This window comes from Lynx rufus, unplaced genomic scaffold (genome assembly GCF_022079265.1).
Source record: "Lynx rufus isolate CCGP_SWC_20201006 ecotype Redwood Valley unplaced genomic scaffold, mLynRuf1.p SCAF_5, whole genome shotgun sequence".
Classification (NCBI taxonomy): Eukaryota; Metazoa; Chordata; class Mammalia; order Carnivora; family Felidae; genus Lynx; species Lynx rufus.
In genome coordinates, this window is record NW_025814867.1 from 150,483,454 (window position 1) to 150,506,393 (window position 22,940).

The 22,940-nt window shown below is 43.9% G+C and overlaps 1 protein-coding gene across 4 annotated transcripts in view; it reads right to left on the reverse strand.

The window, feature by feature from the left end:
- Positions 1-22,940, reverse strand: part of HLCS (holocarboxylase synthetase) — a 219,496-nt gene that overhangs the window by 14,324 nt on the left and 182,232 nt on the right. For all 4 annotated transcript variants that reach the window (XM_047098836.1, XM_047098833.1, XM_047098834.1 and 1 more), the window contains one exon: positions 509-576. In XM_047098836.1, coding sequence (XP_046954792.1) covers positions 509-576 — 68 coding nt within the window. The remainder of the gene's footprint in view (positions 1-508; positions 577-22,940) is intronic.

Sequence of the window (22,940 nt, forward strand, 5' to 3'; positions counted from 1 at the left end):
TGCCTAGAATGTGTCAGAAAGAGGAATTTACAAGATGTAGATGACTGAATGTTAAAACCATCCCCAGGGGCGCCTGGGTGGCTCAGTCGGTCAAGCGTCTGACTTCGGCTCAGGTCATGATAGTCTGTGAGTTCCAGCCCTCTGTCGGGCTCTGTGCTGACAGCTCAGAGCCTGGAGCCTGCTTGGGAGTCTGTGTCTCCTTCTCTCTCTGCCCCACCCCTCCTCACACTCTCTCAAAAATAAATGAACAAACAAAAAAAAATTCCCAGTAGAACATCCAGTGATTAATAACCATCTCAGTTTGAGACAATGCTTTTAATTGTACTAAAAGGCTCAATCTTCTGATCAATTTCCCGCCCTCTTCCTCCATTTTAGGGGGTGTGAACACAAGCACTTCTAATGTGCGTCTCCTCCGCGATCAGCACACACGATCCATTGGCAATCTGGACACAGGAGTCACAGATTTTAGAAAACAAAACAGCAGAAACGATAACAAAAGATGACTGACCTTTGCCCTGCGTTTGGCGGACTGCGATGGCTATTAACCCCATTTCCTGCGGGATCTCAAACATCAACCTGCAAACGGTGGGAAAGACTGGTCAGCCAGAACGGGGACATGATAGGGCAGCCCACAGCTCACACACAAGGAGGGACCCTGTTGGCACTCATTTGCAAGCATGTGGGGGAAAGAAAGGGCCATTTTCCAGGTTTCGAGGGATAATGACCCCCTTCCCAGCCTCTGCAATGGGAACAAGGAAGAAGAGCCCAAGAAAACACCATTTAATCAAACAAGATTGAGGTGGGGAAAGGCTGTGTACCTGCCTGAGCTCTTAGTTTATTTAAGACATTGCTCGATTCTATTTCTTCGGAATATCCTACCAAGTTCTTTCTTCCCCACTCTGATGTGGTGTCCCTTCTTTGGGTGACAACTAGCAGTTCCTGACATTTGTTTCTACTTACGGTGCGTTTCTGTCCGAACACTAGAACATAATCATAACAGAAGTTTCTGATTATTCAGAAAACCAATATGGTGGCAATAAAGCCGTTTAAAAGATACACTATCCCCTGAGAACTAATTATGTTTTAACTATAGTAAATAAATCTACACCTTTTGAGAACTCCGGAGAACCTTGGATCATTTTAGGCTTGAGTTCTGCTTTTAAAATGGTTTCATTTAAAAGAATACAAACTTCCCTTTGGGGATAGGCAGAAAAGTGCCTTATATCTCCACCAAATGAGTCAATATTAACCTTTTTTTTTCCCCCAGAAAAGGAAAGGAGGAAAAAAAAAAATCCCTCACACTGAGAATTTCCTCCCAGCCACTTTCTACATATTTTAACTCTGCGTGAGGAAGACTTTCCTCTGCATTCCCAGGAGTTGCCGACCAGGTACCGAGTGGGCAAGGCTCATGGTAGAATTTATTAAACCAAGCAAAAATCAGGTTTGCCCACTGCGGGTGCAGCTGCTGGCTCTGTGAAGTACTTTCGGGAGAGGGAAGAGGTGAGAGGAGGGATGACGGAGAGACGGTATTTGTAGGAAGTTTCCAATAATAGTTTCCAAGGTTCCATAGCACCCTGCTCCCCAGGTGCTGAGGAGAAAGGGCCCTGAAGAAAGACCACGATCGGGGCTCAGGGAAGGGGGTGGGCCTCCACAGATGGTAAGAGAAGAAACACACTTAAAAGTGTAGAGAAACGGCACAGTGTCTCTCTGTGCACCATGGCCGGCAGACTTTGGCATTGATGCGCGCGGACCCCAGTAGCAAGGGGCCCGGAAAACCCCTTTTCCTTGCTAAGAAGAGCCTGGCCACACCGGGTGGGGGCCGGCTGGTCTGACAGGCACAGGGCACTCCCAGAGAGCAGGCCGCCTTCGTCGACGTGCCAAGCCCACCTTCCATCTTACATGAAACACAGCTCCAGAAGTATTTCTCTTGGACACCATGAATAACCCATTGAGACCAACTGTTCCTATGCAATGTTGGGCTCCAAGAATAAAGCGTCCTTTTCTTGGGTCGGACCAGCGGAAAACAGAGAAGGGATCTCTGTCCACGCAGGGAGGTAACACTGTCTTCTCAGGACTTCACGCTTTCCAGAAAGTTCCGGCAACCCCTCACCTGGGCTCCAAAGGCCACGGGTTCTGGTGGCGGTGGGGGGCAGCTAACAACCTTTTCTAGGGGAGTATGCGGGGGGGGGGGATGATTTAGCACGTTGTGAGCAGACTGCAAAAGCTCTCTCAATGGCAGGCAATCTAGGATGTTCTTTAAATAAACATGTAGACAGAACACGGTCCTGTCGATAGCCAGTGCTGGTGATGGTGGAATTAGGCGAGGGGGTGGGGGAGGTTTAGAAACCAAACACAGACTTCTAGAACAAAGAGAAATGATTAAGGGAACATATGCACTCAACTGCTGGAGGTTTGGCAGCAGTTAACAGGGCATATTGATGAGAAGACGGAGTTTGTGCAGCTGAAGGCCAGGAGGAAATTCTGCAAGAGGGAGACAACGAGGGAAGGAGGTAATACGCGGTCTGAGACAACCAGGGGCCGCCAGATTTATTTGTGCTATCTGAGATAACTCTGGGGGCCAAACCACACGGCTTACGGTCAACAAAGAAGCATTTATGAACTTCGCGAATTTTGCATTTCAGAAAATGAAGCCGCTAGGGTTTGCTTTAGCAGAAAGGAGGCACCATAAATGCATTTCCATCCTGAGTTGATGATGTTCTCACAAAAGGAAACAGAAAAAGAAAGAAAAAAAAAAAAGGATGAGGTTACATAATGATTATGCCCTTGCTGCTGTATATTTTCTGTCCTTGTTTGCGAAGGCTGTGGAATAAAAGGTTTCTGTGAGTGGTAGCTGAATGCACTCACTTCGGTACTGACGGGGCATGCCGGAAAAGCGCTCTGTTTTTCTACTCTTCTCTGGAGTCTCCAACATCTAGACCTCAAAAGGCCACTTTGCAAATGTGACCACTTCGGTTCCTAAGGACATCACAGCACCTCGTGGGTGCTCAGCCAACGGGAACGTCCCGAATTTCACCGTTGGAATAAAGCTTCAATAATTAAGACTGATCTAGAGGACAGGCCGGTATGAACCTGTGTGAAAATCCTTAAGGAATAAAAATTAAATTAAATTCAGACCCATTCAATCCATTTTGGGGATTCAAACCTAAGGAAACAGTCAGTCCACATTCACCAAGAGCTATACAACTGTGGGAATAGCCCATGTGTTCAATAGGGAAATGTTGAGTACACTGTGGTACATGAAGTCAATGCAATAACTCCCATTAAATAGGGTGGTTATGAAGAATATGTGGCAACACAAAAGAAATGCTTGCAACACGCTGCTAAATAAAAAAGCAGTATACAGGGGCGCCTGGGTGGCTCAGTCAGTTAAGCCTCTGACTCCTGATTTCGGCTCAGGTCATGATCCCATGGTTTGTGAGGCTGAGCCCCATGTCGGACTTTGTGCTCACAACACAGAGCTTTCTTGTGATTCTCTTCTCCCTCTCTCTCTGCCGCTCCCCAGCTTGAGCACACGCTTACACACTTGCTCTCTCTCTCTCTCAAAATAAATAAAAACTTTAAAAAGCAGTATACAAAAACCTACATAGACTTTTATTCCAGCTATGTAAAATTCATAGAAAACGGAGTGAGATTTATTCAGGCTTTATTACTTATTAGGCGTTATAGGATGATTTTTTATTTTAAAACTTTCCTTTAAGATGACTGGTTACCTTTAAAAATTATGCTGAAATTTGGTGCACTTGGGTGGCTCAATTGGTTAAGCATCTGACTTATACTCAGGTCATGATCTCACTGCTTGTGGGTTCGAGCCCCACGTCAGGCTCTGCGCTGACAGTTCAGAGCCTGGAGCCTGCTTTGGATTCTGTGTTTCCCTCTCTCTCTGCCCCTCCCCCGCTCATGCTCTCTCTCTCTCTCTCTCTCTCTCTCTCTCTCTCTCAAGAATAAATAAACATTAAAAAAATTATGCTGAAAAATTCTGGCAAAAAAAGCATGGCTTTTATGTTTAGATATAATATTTGTAATTAATTCCTCATCAATATTTCCAAGAAAAGAACTAAAAGATCTGCTTTAAAATTAAATAAGACAGAGTTATCTACAGCACCCGTTTTATTATGAGCAAAAGCTTATTTGATAGAATTAAGAAGTAGAAATTCTTGAAACCAGTCTGTTCATAAGCAATCAGCCTTAAAAACTTTATGCTTTCTGACCTGGTGACTGTCCTTCTAGGTATAAATTCTAAGGAGTATTCAGACAGAGAAACAAAATAATTCAGGGGCACAACTATTCATCACAGCTTTACAATGTGAAAATCAGAAACAATATGAACAGTCTATGAATAAAGGAATGAAAAAAAATCATAGCATCCTCACATGAAAACCTATCATGTAGCCATCTGTGATACACGCAAATGTCCACTGGACTCCTTCAGGTGATTAAATTATGACGCAAAACCCTATATACAGCATTATTCTAAAAGATGTTTTAAAATACCCTTTTTAAAACTGTTAAGAAATATACCACAATATTAGCTCTGGTTATTCTGAGGAGTGTATTCATTTTTTAAAAAATACAGAAAAGTGCAGAGCAGAAAATAAGTCCCTCTTCTCATTGAAAGTGCATATTCTCCTAGACTTTCCCCCCTTTTAAACAAATACACATAGATATATTTTACAAAATAGGTTTTCTGATGATTGGAGAAATTCCTGACTGTGGAACTATTAAAAGGATGTTGCGGATGTATAGTTATGGACATCTTATTGATACCTTATTTGATTGGTATCTTACTGATATTTTAATCTTACAGACAATAAAAAGGGAATGCGTGAAAACAGCACGTGTGATCCCCTTCTATGTAAGCTGTCCATTCCGGTGTGCATTTAGAGAAAAATACAGGACACACATCAACAGTGGCTGTTACCTCCAGAAGGTGGAGGTGGAACCAACACGTGGTGATGTTAACTCCTCCATGCTGTCTCATGTGGTCTCTGGGTGGTAAGATTTCACGTGGTTTTGAATTCCTTCTTTATACTTCTCTGAATTTTCCAGTGTTTCTGCACTGGGAGTGCATTCATTGTACAATCAGGAAAAAATGCTATTTAAAAGAAGATTTACTGAAACTCAACTTTGCTTCCTTAGGTGAAGCATGCACCCGCCAGCTCACTAGCTGGGGAGCACTCTCTTCCTTTCCAGAGACGGTAGACTGCCAACCGACTGAGCGGTAGCAGGCTCCCTGTAAGGATCCCCCATAACTCGAAAGCTGCACGTACGGCTGTGCCGGTCCCTTGCCGTCCTTCCCTGGGGAGCATGTGCCCCGTGCAACGGGCAGGCTGAGTCTGCCTCCTGTCCCTGCACAGACTGCCGCTGGGCTCAGGAGGTGGCATGCGTGTGGCCACTGGCATCTTCGGAGCATGGGGGGCCTTCATCAAACTCTTGCTCCTGGTGCACATGCTGTGTCTTTTCTTTGATGTCTTCCCCCTGGTATTCTCAGTTCTGACCCCTCCCTTTACTTGGCTTTCGGAAACACGCATTCTCAGATAGTCCCCCTCCCGTTTTCTATACGTAAAAAATAACCCAATTAATGGCGTAGGGATGAGGCAGGGGGAGGAGGACCCAGGAAGCCAGACATTCATTCAGTCACCGTTTCTGATTTTTAAAAGCTTTACTGGAAGAGATACTCCCACTACGCACAACCCTGCGGACGTCTGCATAGTTCAAAGGAAACGGCGCTAAACTTCACTTCAGAAACTTAAAAAAAAAATTTTTTTTAATGTATTACATTGCAAACACCAACCATTAGTTCAGGAAGACTTTTTTTTAAGTTAAAAAGCTAAAATATCAAGATATTTTCATTTTGAAAAAGTCTGACTCTAGGAGTCAGTTTTCTTAATTTTTTTTAAAGTTGTCTTCAATGTAAGAACACGCATTTTTTAAAAAATTTTTAAATGTTTTTATTTATTTTTGAGAGAGAGGGACAAACAGATAGAGCACGAGCTGGGGAGGGGCAGAGAGAGAGGGAGACACAGAATCTGAAGCAGGCTCCAGGCTCTGAGCGGTCAGCACAGAGCCCGACGCAGGGCTCAAATTCACAAACCGCAAGATCATGACCTGAAGTCAGACGCTTAACCTACTAAGCCACCCAGGTGCCCGCTTTTTTTTTTTTTTAAGAAAAACTGCTTAACTATTTTTTTTTAACAACAACACATGGAGTAAGGGGTTGGTCCAGAGGGCTCTGTGATGCCTGGGGACACACTGGTGACTTCTGAACAAGTGGCTAGGCATGTGGGTACAAAGCTGAGATTGACAGTCCCAAAGATGCACAGTGCCATCCAGGAACTGGGGCGTGGGGTGGCTACTGCTCCTGGCAGGACAGGAAAGGCAAGGTTCCTGAGGAAACTCTGAAAACACCACAGTGCAGCAGAGTCAGACCAAGGGAATCAGATCAAGATTCAAATTCAAATCCCAGTGTTGACAGAACTAACCATCAAGTGAGGGGCTTCGTCTCTCTAAATCTCTCCAGTCACCCAGGAAATCTGGTTAGGGTAGGAAGGAGACAGAACACACGTGGTGGTTTGACACTGGGTGGGTATTTAAATAGAGCACTTCCTCTTTGTTGTATGGATCCTACAGCTTCCTACTGTCCCATGACCCCCTCTTGGGGATAAAGAGGGTGGTCAGGGAGAGGGAGGACCAGTGGAGTGAGTGTGTGTGTGTGTGTGTGTGTGTGTGTGCGTGTGTGTGTGCGCGTGTGCGTGTGTTTAAAGTTTATTTATTTATTTTGACAGAGAGAGGAAGGGGCAGGGGCGAGGGGAGAGAATCCCAAGCAGATTCTCAGTGCACAACCGACTGGGCCACCCAGACTCCCCAAATGTGTGTTTTAGCACTCCTCAAAAATTCTAGATAATGCCTCTCCTCTGTACCTCTCACCCCCTCTCCCGCTTCTATCTACAAAGCACTAACATCTAAACATAGGGCTACAAAGCATTTAGATTAACACCAGTAACTGGGGTTGCAAAATATTCCCTTTTAGATCTTGGGTCTCTGAACCCACTTAGCAAAGCTATAAACAGTTGGGTGAACTAACTATTTGGTTGACTTTTTTTTTTTTTTTTCAACGTTTTTTATTTATTTTTGGGACAGAGAGAGACAGAGCATGAACGGGGGAGGGGCAGAGAGAGAGGGAGACACAGAATCGGAAACAGGCTCCAGGCTCCGAGCCATCAGCCCAGAGCCCGACGCGGGGCTCGAACTCACGGACCGCGAGATCGTGACCTGGCTGAAGTCGGACGCTTAACCGACTGCGCCACCCAGGCGCCCCTTGGTTGACTTTTTAAAGGCAGCACTTTCTTCAGGTTATTATTACTCGTGAATAATTTCAGCCACTCATGCACACAGGCACACAACAGTTTTATTAACATATTTTCATTACCTTCTGGCTTTGACATTTAAAGCTATAACAACCTGTTCTCAGTCAACCCCTAGAATACTGTAAGTAAACTTTACATTATATACCCTTTTCTCTCTTTCAGTGTATTAACTGGATGAGTATTTTAATCATAGGTGAAATGGGAATTTGGACTGTTCAAGAACACCACATCGCAACCCCCCTCCAGCGCTCCCCAGAAGCAGAAGCCCCACCTGTACCTCCGTTGAAAGATGCTGTGGGTCAGACCTTCTCCTGGAAATGCTGTTTAATCTCTGTATCTCCTAACATAACCACCACTCATAGGTTTCCGGCTAATCTTCCCCATCTCCAACATCATAATAGCATCTACGCTACTGCTAAATCACTTCATTGTTCACAGGGAAGGGGTCCTGTGGATTCAGCTTTCAGAACGAGGCACCTGTCTAGTTACACCAAGATTTATTGCTGTTGGCCCGTATTATTTAATCAAGATGAACACAAACCACACGGTTTCTCACCCGTGACACTGTAACATAAATAATGGATGTCTGGGCATCACCTCCTTCCACTTTAGACCAGTGCAGTTACAGAATTTGCAGATGGACAACCAGGCTTGTGTAGATGGAGATCGTCATGGCACCCACTGCGACCTCTATGACCATGCCTCAACGGTGGTCCTGATCCTAGCTCCTCACCTTCTGGACGTGAGCCTTTGCTGTACAACCACACACGGGCACTCAGACCACGTGCTAAGCCCCTCCGCTACAGGTCACCAGATTATAGGATCTCAACCCATGGCTCAAGCCAATCAGAGTCCATCATCTGTGGCTGAAGGTGGGGGGCTCCTCAGGGAGCGTGTCCATGGCCATTACCATGAGTCATCTACCCCAAGAGAGGGCCTTCTGCTGCGGGACGTGGCTGCTGTTTCAGAAGACAGGCGCTGACGCATCTTGACCACATGGTGAGCAGACATCTGGGAACCGTTTCCCTGCAGGCACTGGGTAGACTTTCAACTTGTCCAGAACTGATGCCGAATTTTTATGCTATGAGTGGCACTTCACACGCAGCATCTCATCTAAGCTTCACAAGTCAGACAAAGATACAGTGTTGGAAAAGTGAAACCATTTCTGTAGGGCCACAGAGCCAGCAGGTCAGGAACTCAAATCAAGTTCTGGCTGGTTCTAAGGCTCATGCTATTTTGCTTTTGTTTTGAACCTTTCTCTTTGAAATAATATGAGAATAGCAGAAAAGCTGCAGGACAGTAGGAGGAACTCCTACATGACTTTCACCCAGCACCCAGATTTCCTAAATGTTAGCTTTTTAAGCACAGAGCCTGTTCCATCTGTCTTTCCGTGCATAATTTTTTCCCTGAATTACGTCCAAGTTGCAGTCATAACATCTCTTTATTTCTCTATATGTCAGTGTATCTTTCCTAAAAATCAAGGATTTTATGTAATCAGAGTACGATGATCAAACTTGGGAATTTAATATTCTGATACAATACTATTATCTAATCTGGGGGTCAGCAAACTCCTTCTGTGAAAAGCCAGATAGTAAATATTTTAGTCTTTGGGAGCCACTGGGTTTCTGTTGCAACTGTTCAACTCTGCTATCCAGGCACAAAAAGCAGGTGTAGACAACCTGTAAATAAGTTAAGTGTGGCTTACTTATTTCAACACAACTTTATAGACACAGAAATTTAACTTTCATGTACTGCTCATGCATCACAATATAGTATTTAAAAAAAAATCGTAGACTTTATTTTTTGAGCAGCTGTGGGTTTACAGAAAACTAAGCAGAATGTACAGAATTCCCTTAGGCACCTTCACTCCCTGCACTTGATTCCTTATTACTACCACCTTGTCTTAGTGTAGTATGGTCGTTAAAACAGATGAACCAACACTGATACATTATTATTAACTAAAGGCCACAGTTTTAAATATTTTTTGAGAGAGACAGAGAAAGAGAGCGAGACAGCACATGCATGAGCAGGGGATGGGTAGAGGGAGAGAGAGAGAATCTTAAGCAGGCTCCACACTCAGTGGAGATCATGACCTGAGCCAAAATCAAGAGTCAAACGCTGACTGACTGAGCCACCTAGGTGTCCCTAAAGGCCACAGTTTAATATTAAGTTCCCTCTCTGTACTGTACAGTTTTACAGGTTTGGACAAATGTGTAATGCCCTCTATCCACCATTACAGTACCATATAGAATAGTTTCACTGCCCTAAGAATCCTTTGCACCCCACCTATTCATCCCTCCTTTCCTCCTCCCAACCCTGGCAATCACTGATCTTTTTATTGCCTCTACCATTTTGCCTTTTCCAGAATGTCATATAGATTTTATTAATTTTTTTTCCCAATCATTTAAAACTGTGAAAAACCATTCTGAGCTCTCAAGTGGTACAAAAACTGGCAGCAAGCCAGATTTGGCCTGAGGACCGTAGTCTGCCAACTCCTGATCTCATCTACAGAATTTATTCAAATTTTACCCACTGTGCTAACAATGACCTTGGCAGTAAAGCATGGTCTTCTTTCTGGTTTAGAGTAAATCCAGATCATTTGTTGCATTTCGTTACCATGTCTCCTTGGCTACCTTCAATTGGGTTCAGTTCTTTGGTCTCACTTTTGTCTTTCATGATCTAGACGTTTTTGAAGAGTGGAAGAAAGACATTACAGTTATTTTGTAAAATGTCTCTTGATTCAGATGATCTGAAATCTCCTCACAATGAGATTCAGGCCAGCACTTGGGGGCAGGAACAGAGTTCTTAGTGAGGCTGTGTCCTTCTTGGTGCACCACATCAGGAGGCACATGGAGTCGCCTTGTCCCAGTGTTGGTGAGTTAACTCTGATCCACTTGGTTAAGCGGTGTGTGCCAGGTTTTCCATGTAAAGTTACTGTTTTTCCACTGTTAGTTAATAAGTATTTGTGGGGAGATAAGTATCTTGTTTCTTATCAGATTTAACCTACTGGTTTCAGCATCTGTGGATGAATCTTGCTTGAATAGATTATTTATTTGATGGTTGCCAAATAATGATTTTCTGATTCCATATGTACTTGATGGGATGCTATTATAAGGAAGAGGGTTTTTTTTGTCTCCCCACTTACTTACTTACTTATTTATTTATTTATTTATTTATTTATATCAGAATGGATTTGTAGATTCATATTTTATTTAACAGACTACATATTTTCCTATCACTATTTACTTTGATGCTCAAATTACCCAGATTTGGCAAGTGGCAGCTCCTTCAGGCTGGCTCCTGTGTCCTACTGACACGTCCCTGTCATCTTTTCAGCATTTCCTTACTTTCTGTCATAAGATGAGGTTCCAGGCTCACTTTCTCAGTCTTAGCCCTGGAATTAGCCTTTTCTCCATGGAGCTCTGGTTCCTTTTAGCAAAAAATGACATTTATAAAACAGATCTGGGTATGAGGAAATAGCTAGAAAGTGTGTTTCCTTCCTTCCTTCCTCCCCTCCTCCCATCTCATCCATCCATCCATCTATCTGACCATCCACCTACCCATCCACCCATCCATCCATTCAAACATCCATCCATCCATCCATCCATCCATCCATCCATCCATCCATCTTAAAAACCACTGAAGTCCACTGAAAACTCGAATTCCAATTCAACACCACAAGGTCCATTCTGTTTTCCCCCTTTCTATATTTGTAACTTCCTTCTCCAATAAGGAGAAATCTGGCTCCCATTATCTCAAATATATTTACTTATTTGCTCAATACTGTAACACACAGAAAGTGGTTTCAGAATTGCTGACCCATGCTACTGTGAAAAACAAACTTACTAACTAGCCTTCACTATTTATCTATAGTTCTTTTTTGTCTTTAGCCTGAGGGTATATAGTCAAATATTGTGTTCAAACATTCCCTGGGCTTGTTCGTTGTTGCTTTCACTATAGTGTGGTTGTTATTCATCTGAAATGAGGTTAGGTTTAATTGTACTTATGTATCCTATTATGGGCCCCCTCCTCCAATCTTTGTTTCTTATTTTTTTAACTCGGTTCCAAGAATCGGAATTATACAGAGACATATACTGAGAAGTGTCCCACTCCCCGACTCACCTCATCTACCTGGATCTCTCCTAACTCCTTTCTGTAAATAACAATTCAACTAATGTCACTAGTTTCTGGTTTATTCTTCCCATGTTTCCTTCTGCACAAATAAACTGATGCATGCATATTTTCTGCCCCCCCCCCCTTTATTCCCTTTTAGAAAGTTACCATTTTGTAGATACTTCTTTGCCCTTTTTTTTCTTCCATTACTATAACCAGGAAATATGCTTTCTAAGTTCACAGAGCTTTTCTTCATTCTTTTCTAAACTGAGGGGCACACCACTCTGTGGATGTAGCATCGCTTATGCAACCACTCTCTTACAAACAGGCATTTAGGTTGTCTCCAAAAGACAGTATAACGAATACCCTTGTTCTCACGTATTTTTGTGTTGTTTAAGTGTATCTTCACGATAAGTTCCTAGGAGTGGGATGCTATATCATAAGGAAAATGCACATGTAGCTTTGTTAGATGCTGCCAGACTCCCCTGCATTACTAATGAACCAGCCACAGATTGCATACCTGTTCCCTCACAGCCTCACCAGTATAGTATGATGTCCCATGCTTTCATTTTTGCCAGGTGAGATGGGTTTCAGTGTAGTTGTAATTTGCATGTCTCTTACACGTGAGGTTTCCATATGTTTAAGAGCCATATATATATATAGTGTATGTAAACTACCTGTTCATATCTTTCACCTATTTTTTTAAAGTTTTATTTATTTATTTTTGAGGAGGGGAGGGACAGAGAGAGAGAGAGAGAGAGAGAGAGGGAATATCCCAAGTAGTCTCTGTGCTGACAGCGGGGCTCGACATGGGGCTCCATCCCAGGAACCTTGATATCATGACCTGACCCAAAATCAAGAGTTGGATGCTTAACCAACTGAACCACCCAGGCGCCCTGTCTTTTGCCTATTTTTAAGAGTTCATTATATATCAGGGAATAATAGTGCTTTATCTGTGGCATCTTACCAATATTCTCTACCACTTTGTTATCTTTTAATTTTGTTTATGGTGTTTTTTTACCATGGAAAACTGTTTGATTTTTTATATCTATGTAGTAGTCAGCTATATCAACCTTTTACTGCCTCTTGCTTTTGTGTCTTCTGAGCCTTTCCCTACACCCAAATTCTATAGGAACTCATCCACTTGTGTCTAATATTTGTAAGATTTCACTTTAAGTTGAGATCCCTGATCCATTTGGAGTTTATTTTTATGTATGGTGACAGGGATGGGTCTGATTTTATCTTTTTCCCCAAATATCTATCAAATTGTCTCAGGATCATTTGTTAAAAAAAAATCTATCTTTGGGGGCACCTAGGTGGCTCAGTCAGTTAAGCATTCAACTCTTGATTTTGGTTCGGGTCATGATCTCACGGTTCATGAGATCAAGCCCCATGCTGGGTTCTACACTGACAACGTGGAGCCTGCTTGGGATTCTCATTCTCTCTCTCTCTCTCTCTCTCTTCCTCTCTCTCTCAAAAAAAAAAAAAAAAGTCCTTCTTGGGGCGCCTGGGTGGCTCAGTCGGTTGAGCATCCGACTTCGGCTCAGGTCACGATCTTGTGGTTTGTGGGTTCCAGCCCCGCGTGGGGCTCTGTGCTGACAGCTCAGAGCCTGGAGCCTGCTCTGGATTCTGTCTCCCTCTCTCTCTGCCCCTCCTCTGCTCATGCTCTGTCTCTCTCTCAAAAATAAATAAACACTTAAAAAAAGTCTTTCTTTGGCCTAGGAATTTGAGAGGTCACCTTTATCATAGACCATTTTTCTATACCTAGTTGGGTCTATTTCTGGACTTTCTATTCCATTCTGCTGGTCTCTCCATTTATTCATGTGCCAGTATCACACTGTTTTAATCACAGAGGCTTTATAGCATGTTTTAAAATCTAGCAAGGCTAGTACCACTTTATGGTTTTTCTTTATCATTGTTTTCCTATTACTGCATACATTTCTTTTTTTTTTTTTTTTAATTTTTTTTTCAATGTTTATTTATTTTTGGGACAGAGAGAGACAGAGCATGAACAGGGGAGGGGCAGAGAGAGAGGGAGACACAGAATCGGAAACAGGCTCCAGGCTCCGAGCCATCAGCCCAGAGCCTGACGCGGGGCTCGAACTCCCGGACCGCGAGATCGTGACCTGGCTGAAGTCAGACGCTTAACCGACTGCGCCACCCAGGCGCCCCACTGCATACATTTCTAATGAACATTAGCATCTACTTGTCTAGCTTAATGGGTAAAAACATGGTATTTTTAGTACAAGTGCATTGAATTTATAAATTAACTTGGGGAGAACTGATACTTCATGATGTCAAATTGTCCTATCAATAGGCGATGTCTCACATTTTTTCCAGGTTACTTTTGTGTATTTCAGGCATGTTTTAAAGTTATCTCATGTAAATTTTACACATTTTTAAGCTCACTAATTATTTTATCTTGTCTGTTGCTATTGTAATGGCATACCTATCCTTTGCCAATTATTGTTTGCATATACAAAGACTAGCGATTTCTGCATGCTAATTTTATATCTTGTTCTGTCATTGAAATCTTTTATTGTGTGATTTAAAGAATTATTGATTCTCTAAGCCTTCCCAGGCATATAATAATGACATCTGCAAACAGACATAGCTTTTCTTTCTTCTCAATTATGCCTCTAATTGACGTCTGTTGTCTACTTGGATTGACTAAATACCTTTAGTACTACATTAAGTACAAGTAGAGATAGTATTCTTGCCTTGTTTCTGTCCTTAGTGGAACCCTCAGTTTTTAGGGTTCCCCCACTAAAGAAGACACTATCTTTAGTACTCAAACACACATACAATCATATTAAGAAAATACCCATTAATTCCCATTTGGGAATGTATTTATCAAGACAGGATGCTGAGTTTTATGAAACGCTTTTTCAGCATCTATGGAGATAACAATATGCTTTTTCTCCTTCACTCTACTGACACATTAATGAACAAATATATCTATAAATATATCAATTTATTTTTTTCCAGTATTGAACCAACCTTGCATTCCTGGAAAAGATACTTAATCATGGGGTATTACTTTCTTAACGTAGTGTTGGATTCTGTCTTGTTAATATTTATTATGTCTGTATCGATGCTCAGAAGTGATACTGGTCTGTAATTTTTTGTGTTGTCTTCAACAGATTTAAGTAGCAACATTTACTCCATTAAAGAGATTCTGAATTTTTTTCTTGAATTTCTCTACTGGAGTCCTGCCTATCAACAAGACTAAACAGTTTTGGCTAATGATCCTATAGAACAATTCCTAGGGAAGCCTTTTCTATTTGTTCTTGAAATGGCTTTAGTACTTCTAGTCTGCATCAAATCTCTTTGCACCTGTAGCTCTGTGTGGGTCATTTGCAACACGTGGGGATCAAGGCAATGAGTCCCATTAACATGGACTAGGTTAAGGAATTTAAGCCTACGAACCTTGAACGGAGGCTTTCACCTCACCCTGGCCAGGCTAGACAGACACTGGACTTTCTCAGGAAGGTACGGACCAGGTCTGGTAGAGATCAGCCAGAATGACCAAGTCCCCTGACATTCCACAGAGCATTCCTCATGTGTAACGAGCCAGAGGTCAAAAAGGAAACCATTTTGAGACTGTCAATCATCTCCATTAGAAACTTTAGAAAACACGGAGATCCTATTTAGATGTTTTGTGCTATACTTTTCACTCGATTTTAACAGATGACTCTCTGTCTTTGCTAGAAACCACCAAGCTCAACAAATGTGGGATCTGCCCGGAGAATCAAGGTCATAGAATCAAAGTCGCCTCCACAGCTCGGTCGTCTAACAAAGTTGCACATGGAACCACCTGCAGAGTTAAAACAAAACAAAACAAATAGATGCTAAGGCTTCACCTTACATGCACCAAATCCCAATCTCCAGGGCCAAAGCTTGGGTATGCTCTAGGTAATCGGGATGCAGCTGGTCCAAAGCCTGGTGTCCGGAACCCAGTGCACCAAAAGGTATTTCTCAATGACTTTAAAAAACAAAAAACAAAAACAAACAAAAAAAAAAACCCAACTGTGTTTCCTGAAAAATCCCCAGAGCTACAACATAAAAGACTCCCCTCTCTCCTCTGGCCATCACAACTAGTGAAATAAAGTCCTGCATTCTTTTTCTACCCTCTGAGATAACACAGAAACATGCCCACAAATGAAGAGGTTTTATCTTCTAGAGCTAAGGTGGTGACTCACAGTTAAGGACAAGGGGCCAGGGTAAAGGCATAAGGGACTGGCAGTCAGACAGAAAGTGTGCGCCAGAGAGCGCCACTGTATACAAGGCTGTGAACTGAAAATGTCTGAGTTCCTTGTTAGTGTTCTGTTCCCCTAGACTGGCATCATTCACGGTCACCAGATGTCAGGCCTGACTAGTTTTCAGCTCCACCAAGCATGTTAAGGGCTCGGTCAGCCAGTCTCTCTCTCTCCCTCCCTCTCTCTCACCCATGCACTCTAGAGCCTACCTCATTCTGACAGGCTTCCAACAGTAAGTACACCAGCCAACACAGCACCATTTTCTCACTGACCTCAAGAATTTCTCCAAGGCCTCGTAAGCAAATTGATTAACAAGTCACACATCTTCAACCACAGGTAAAGAATGGGATCTTCAGGTCCTCAGAAAGTACAACAAGATTACCGCATTATCCAATGGTCCCATTTCCCGAGCACCCAACCGTGCTCTTGGGCCCTTAGAATGGGCGATTTTTCTCACTTAAACACTCCCGTGACCGTCATCACCATGTGGTCTCATTTCACTCACGAGGAAGTGGAGGCTGCCCAGGTTAATGGCCTGGTGAGGTCCCAGAACAGTTAACCAGGTTTGCTTGGCTCAGAGGCCCACTCCCTGAGTCACTACCAAAAAATCTCTTCTACTATCAAAACAAAATCTGAAGGCGGAAATGCCACCGGTCTCTTAACACGTGCTTTCTAGTTGTGTAACTTTGATGGTCCTGGGGGTTGCAAGTTTTTCTGGAAAGTTATGAAAACGTACATCCAGAGTGTAGTATCAGAATGGGGTTCTTGGCATTGTTAAGAACTGAAATAGAGCTACCACGCTTGTGCCACAGTTCATTAGCTCGGCCTTGCCTGTCTGAGTAGGTGTTTTCCCTACTCTGTACGCATTCTTGTTTCAAAAATGCCAGTCTCTCTTCACCAATTTACATAAAAACTCAAATAGTTTCTCCACCTACAGAGCCAAGGGGCTGTTGAAACAGCTGGGCAGACAAAGCAACATGAAGGTAATGAATTTCTTCCTCTAGAAAGAGAGGCTTCACCCTGCCACTCAGGCCCTCGCTGGGCCCCTTTTTCCACCCCAATACCATCGCTGCTTCAAGGATAATTATGAGCAAGAATTTCCTGCCCCTGCCAGCTGGCCTCAAAAACATTGCTTCTTTCACCACCTTGCTGCCCTGAGTATCACCCTTCCTCTTTCCCTCTGGTGGCTCAGGCCTCTCTCCAGAGCCCTCCTTGCTCCCCACCCTGCCAGAGATCAAGCAACATGCCCCAGCTCGTTCCACGAGGAAGCTTAGCACCGGCTTAACTCTTCATTCACTGGGACAAGGGGCCTCTTTCTTTAATGCACGGCTTTGCTCCATGATATGCTGGGTTTACGGCCCCCATGAACTAAACCTGGTTCAGAATTCAATTCTAGAACAGATTTTAGTTCAAATGGTTATTTTCCAACCACCCCCTCTCCCCAATTCCATTTTCTACCCAACTCTGTTGGCCCCTTGAGGCCGGCTTCTGGGGAGGCTCCGCGCTGGCAGGCCATGTAATATCCTGTTCTCTTGCTGAATTCCTTTATTGTTGCAGCGAATTTTACCGTCGATTCTCTAAGATTTCCCAGGCATGCTATCGCATCGGCTGCAAACAGAGACAGCTTCACTTCCTTTTCAATTTGTACACCTCCAGTTGACTTCACTTGTCTACCCAAAGTGGCTAATAAATCCCTAGGATGATGTTAAGTAGAAGTGGAGACAGTGGGCTTCCTGGTCTTCATGGAAATACTCTTCAGGTGTCCTCACGAAATGGGACGTCGGCTTTAGGATTCAGAGGGTCTCACTCACTTTCTCCCAACACCGGGCCTCGGCCTCTCCTCTCACAGATCTTCCCACGGGCTCTGGGAAATACTGTTTCAGGCCCCGAGTGGCACAGGGTTCCCTGTGTGGCTGGTCTCTGGAAACACCCTCAACCCGGGGAGGGTCCTGTCCCCTTGTCCTTCCCTCTGTCAGTCTCCCCACATCTCAGCTGGGTAACATCTGTCTCCCTGATGACTGCAGGTAGCGACCATGTGCCCAGCACAGCAGGAGGTACAGTCTCCTTGACCTTATTTCAACAAGACACTCGTGCATGGAGAGGAGAATGAACAGAAAGGAAAAGTCAGCTTTTCCTGGGGTTTCCTGGAAATCTTCTCTCCGGATAACTACCTCATCCTGCCTTCAACTGCCCCTTTAAAAAGAAAGTGCTTCCCGTTTGTTAATTTTAGAGAGTTTTTAACCACCCTTTTATTTTGCTTGACATTTTATAATCAATCTTCTGTATATGTTTATATATGCTTTTCTATTTAAACTTTTTTTTTTTTTTAAATCTAAAAAACATAGTACCATACCGCCAAAGGTGTCAGGAAACACGCTCAAAATAAGGACGGGCTCCAAAGACCGCCCTGCCAACAAAATGCCAGTAAAATCTGAAACCCGGGTTCAGACACACTGGGAATGTTCCAAAATTTAAAACTTAAAGAACTTCTTTATTCCAGTAAATCAGCTTCCCTGTGAATACCATCAAAATCCTAGGCTTTAATGAGTGAGGGAATATCAGAGGAAGGGGTGGAGAAGGAAAGGATTTGGACAAGTACGAAATTTAATTTAAAAACTATTATGAGAAGTTTAATTTCCCCCTCCCCCAACCAAATACATAAATCTTTTCCATGCATTTTGTTTCATTTTTCTTAAACAACAACAACGACAACAACTTTAAAGGCATCCTGAACCATCAGAAACAATGACAGGGTAAGTCAATGGAGTGGAGTTTTTAATAACAAATATTTATTTACTGGGTTCCTAATACTTAAAATGCCACTTTAGATATATGGAGGAATGCAAAAGAATCTTAAGTGAAGTTGCATTTCTCGCTGAATGTATAATCAAACTGGGGAGAAAAGACTTCACCGGGAAGGATAATCAGTGACATGAGGCGGTGTGGACCACCTACGAGGGAAGGACAACACGAGGGGCCAGAGTTCAAGGGGAGACGGCTGGCTTCGTGGTGGGGGCAGGTTAAAGCGCGGCAAACCCAGATTGCACTTAAAGATGAGAACACGTGTAGGAAATAAGCTCGCCTTTGTAGGTAATAATTTCATATGCACAGCTCTGGCTTCGGCCATGGCCCAAAGCTGGAACTTATCAAGGCCACGAAGTACTGAACAAATTGCAAGAATATAGACTTAGATTTTTCAGCTGGCTGTGTGTGTGTGTGTGTGTGTGTGTGTGTGTGTGTGCGTGTGCGTGCGCGGGCACACAGGCGTGTGTGTACATGCTGGTTTGCCTAGGACACTGTCACCTCCACTCCAAGTCCTGGTATAACTCAGTCTGGGGTGCTCTTCCAAAAGTGCCCCTGGGGAACGGTGGGATAAGGCGCCACTTTAATCTTACGCGGAAACTGGCAATTAAGCGCCAGTCTCTTGGGGAGTTCTGGGCAATTGGGACTCCAGCCACCACTGAACAGCACTTGATCTGTCCCCGTCGAGGGGCAGCTGGTGCAGGATCCTCTGTCACACCCAGCGTCACAGAAAACCTGGTGCAGGTGCTTTGCTGGGGGCACTCATGGGGGTCACCTGTCTATGCTGAGCCCCAGCCTCCTCACAGATAAGCCCAGACCCTTCCCTATAACCCTCCAATAATAAATGTGTCACACTGCACAGGTACCCTGAGCAGAGCCCCAGGCACACTGTGGGCATTCAACTAACGTCGGATCCCTCCCGCTGTCAAGCTGACACGATGGAAGGGAGAGAAGGCTCCTTGGCAGCATCTCTTCTAGGAGAAGGGGCAGCTCCTATGTTCTGGGCCATTTTACAATAGGCCACATGTCACCCTTGTCTGAGGTGCTCAGGATATTCTGGAGAAAGAGGAATCATCTTGTCTTCCCTCAGTTAGATTAAAAGAAAAGGCCCCATGACGGGGCATCTGGGTGGCTCAGTTGGTTGAGCACCAGACTTCGACTCAGGTCATGATCTCACAGTTTGTGGGTTCGAGCCTCCATCGGGCTCTGTGCTGACAGCTTGGAGCCTGGAGCCTGTTTCAGATTCTGTGTCTCCCTCTCTGTCCCTCCCCTGCTCACGCTCTGTCTCTCTCTCTCTCTCTCTCTCAAAAATAAAACCATTAAAAATTTTTAAAAAGAGGGGCGCCTGGGTGGCGCAGTCGGTTAAGCGTCCGACTTCAGCCAGGTCACGATCTCGCGGTCCGGGAGTTCGAGCCCCGCGTCAGGCTCTGGGCTGATGGCTCAGAGCCTGGAGCCTGTTTCCGATTCTGTGTCTCCCTCTCTCTCTGCCCCTCCCCCGTTCATGCTCTGTCTCTCTCTGTCCCAAAAATAAATAAACGTTGAAAAAAAAAAATTAAAAATTTTTAAAAAGAAATAAAGGAAAGGCCTGTGAAAACACCTGATGAAGCTGTCTGCCAGGTGGTAAACACACAGTTCACCTGTGCTGGTGAGCAAGCCGGGGGCTGCCCTTGGTCTCTGCCCTTGGCCCATCCACGGTTCAGGGGTTTGGGGGATGGGGGGCCGAGAGGACTCCTTGGGCAAATGCCCCTGCCTTGTGCTTCTTTTTTGCTTTCATCCCTTGCTTGGCTCAGTTCTGATCACAGGAAGATTCTGTTTTTATTTTGCTAGATTCACCCAATTCCCTCAAGCCCCCAGTAAACTCCTGGGTAACCACTCCCCAGAAAAGTCAAAACTGTGGCACTTCCTGGAGACTGTGATACTTTGTCTTCCTGCCGCTGTACCGTGCACACCCGTCTGCACCCACGCGCCAGGCTTCGAGAAGCACCCAGCAGCACATCCCCCAAGGAACACGCAGAAGGGGTAGAACTGAGGGCATGCTGAGCTCACAATGCGTTGGGCCCGCCTGTCACGCACTCGACACAGCACAGCCACCCTGTGTCCACAGAGGGGGCCGAGTGGCTTCTCCTGCAGAACCCAAGGACGGACACACCTCTGGACCTACTGCTAAACCGGGTCCCAGCAAATGACCCTCATAAAGCCAAGAACAGTAAACGGAGCTTAACGTTCTAATGAAATCGACATTGCTGGGTGTGCTTTCACAAAATGAAACTGCCTGGAACTTCTCATAACGCTTTTTACGATAAGCATTAAAATGCAAAGGGGAAAGATGGGAGTTCCTGCTACAGACCCTGGTCTGCAATGGGGGTGGGGGCGGAGGCCTGAGGGGCGGGGTCTGGAAGAGAGGTGTGTGCACTGCATTACAGTGGGAGATTATTATATAAAATGAGTGTGTTATTAAAAGGATCCTGAAGTCATAAAAAGTCAAAGGAATTTTTAAGCGAGGATGAATAACTTCTTTGGTCAAAATGAATAACCTGTATTATAATGCTCTGCTGCACAGGGGAGTCCCGAAAGCAGTCACCCCATTTCCTATAGACGGGGGTGCAGCCCTGTGACAGAGATCTTCAATCGCCAGTAGTTGGATTTCATTGTTTTTGTACAGCACTTTAATTCTGGAAAGATCAGGAACAAAATCTTTAAGAAAGTTGGTCTGAGAGAACCCTACCGGTTAGCAAATGAATACCTCGGTTATCCTGTTAGGAAAAGTCAACAAAAAGACCCATCCCCCAGCCACACAAGCCACCTGACAACATTTGTTCTTACTTCTCAAACACTACGCACCACCTCATCCATTTAATACCACAGACAGAATGAAATCACTGGGTCAGATAGATGACTAGTCTGATACGGTGAAGGAAAAAAAAATGTTTCTCATGCAGTTCTACTTCTTTCAAATGCATTCAATTAATTAAAAATATGCTGCAGTATGACTTTGGGCTTGAACTCCTCAAGTAGTTTAAACAATTTCCCTACAGTTTTGTCTGTGCCCATAAACCAAGGAAATTCCAATTTAATCTCCGACCGGATAATCATAAATTCTAAATTAGTGGAGGCTCAATAACATTTTCCTTTACCGTGGTCAGGAGGATGTAGGATATTTAATTTATGAAAGTAATCACGCCACAGATAGTTTGGAAAACAGAAATAAAAGATACAATCATCCAAACACAACATAACCACTTCTCCACATTTCCTGGTCCTTTTTCAGATGTCTGTTTTAAGATTTTAATCTAACAACTTATTTTAACCTACTTTTTAATTGATCTGAGCATTGCTCTATACTGTTAGTCTTCCTGTTGATGGGTAATATCCCATCGAGTGACTATATACAACGTGTTTCATAAGTACGAGTTTCCCGAAGGATATTCCCATATATTTTCCCATGTATTTCTTGTGTAGATTACGACAAAGCAGGGTTACTGGATCAAAGAGTAGGAACTTCTCATGATCCCTAATGCCCACTACCAAAATGCTTTTCAAAGGATTGTTCCCACTTACACTCCCATCAAGGTTTAAACTTGGTTTAAGAGTACCTATTTCGTTATATCCTTGCCTATCTTGGACAGTATCACTAAAAAAAAAATCCATGTTTTTGTTCGTTTGTTTTTTGGCTAATTTAGTGGGTGACAAGCATGTTCAGTGAATTATGAAGGGTTGTGAAGTAGGGTTCCATGATGTTATTTCAGCTCCTATATTCCAGAGTGAAGGCATAAAGATAATCACAAAGACATATTCTGTATTTGGCTCCCATTCTAAGAGTCTTATGTTTCTGCTCATCTGCAGAGAAAGGTCCAGAAGGCAGCAGGAACACTCCAATCCGGGCTGTCAAGACTCAGACAGCAAGGGGGGCTGTCTGCACTGGAAGGCAGGCCGGGCTGTGCGAGATGACTGTTCTGGCAGGGCATCATTTCATTCAGCCTGCAGAGCACTTTAGTTTCCGGAAGCAGGAGATGGCAGAACTCTGGTGTTCTCTCCATTTAGAAAAACTGTGAAGTCGGCAGAATTGTCTTCTGTTGTTTCGTTCACACCATCATTGCCTGTCTGTGCTTATTTGGTACTGATGTGGCTTCTGGTGCTTTATTTATTTATTCATTCATTCATTTATTTATTTAAACAACTTTTTTAAGCTTTATTTATTTTTGAAAGATTGAGAGAGACAGAGCGTGAGCAGGGGAGGGGCGGGGCGTGGAGAGACACAGAATCCGAAGCAGATTCCAGGCTCCGAGCTGTCCGCACAGAGCCTGACTCGGGGCTTGAACTCCCGAACCACAAGATCATGACCTGAGCCAAAGTCGCACGCTGAACCGACTGAGCCACCCAG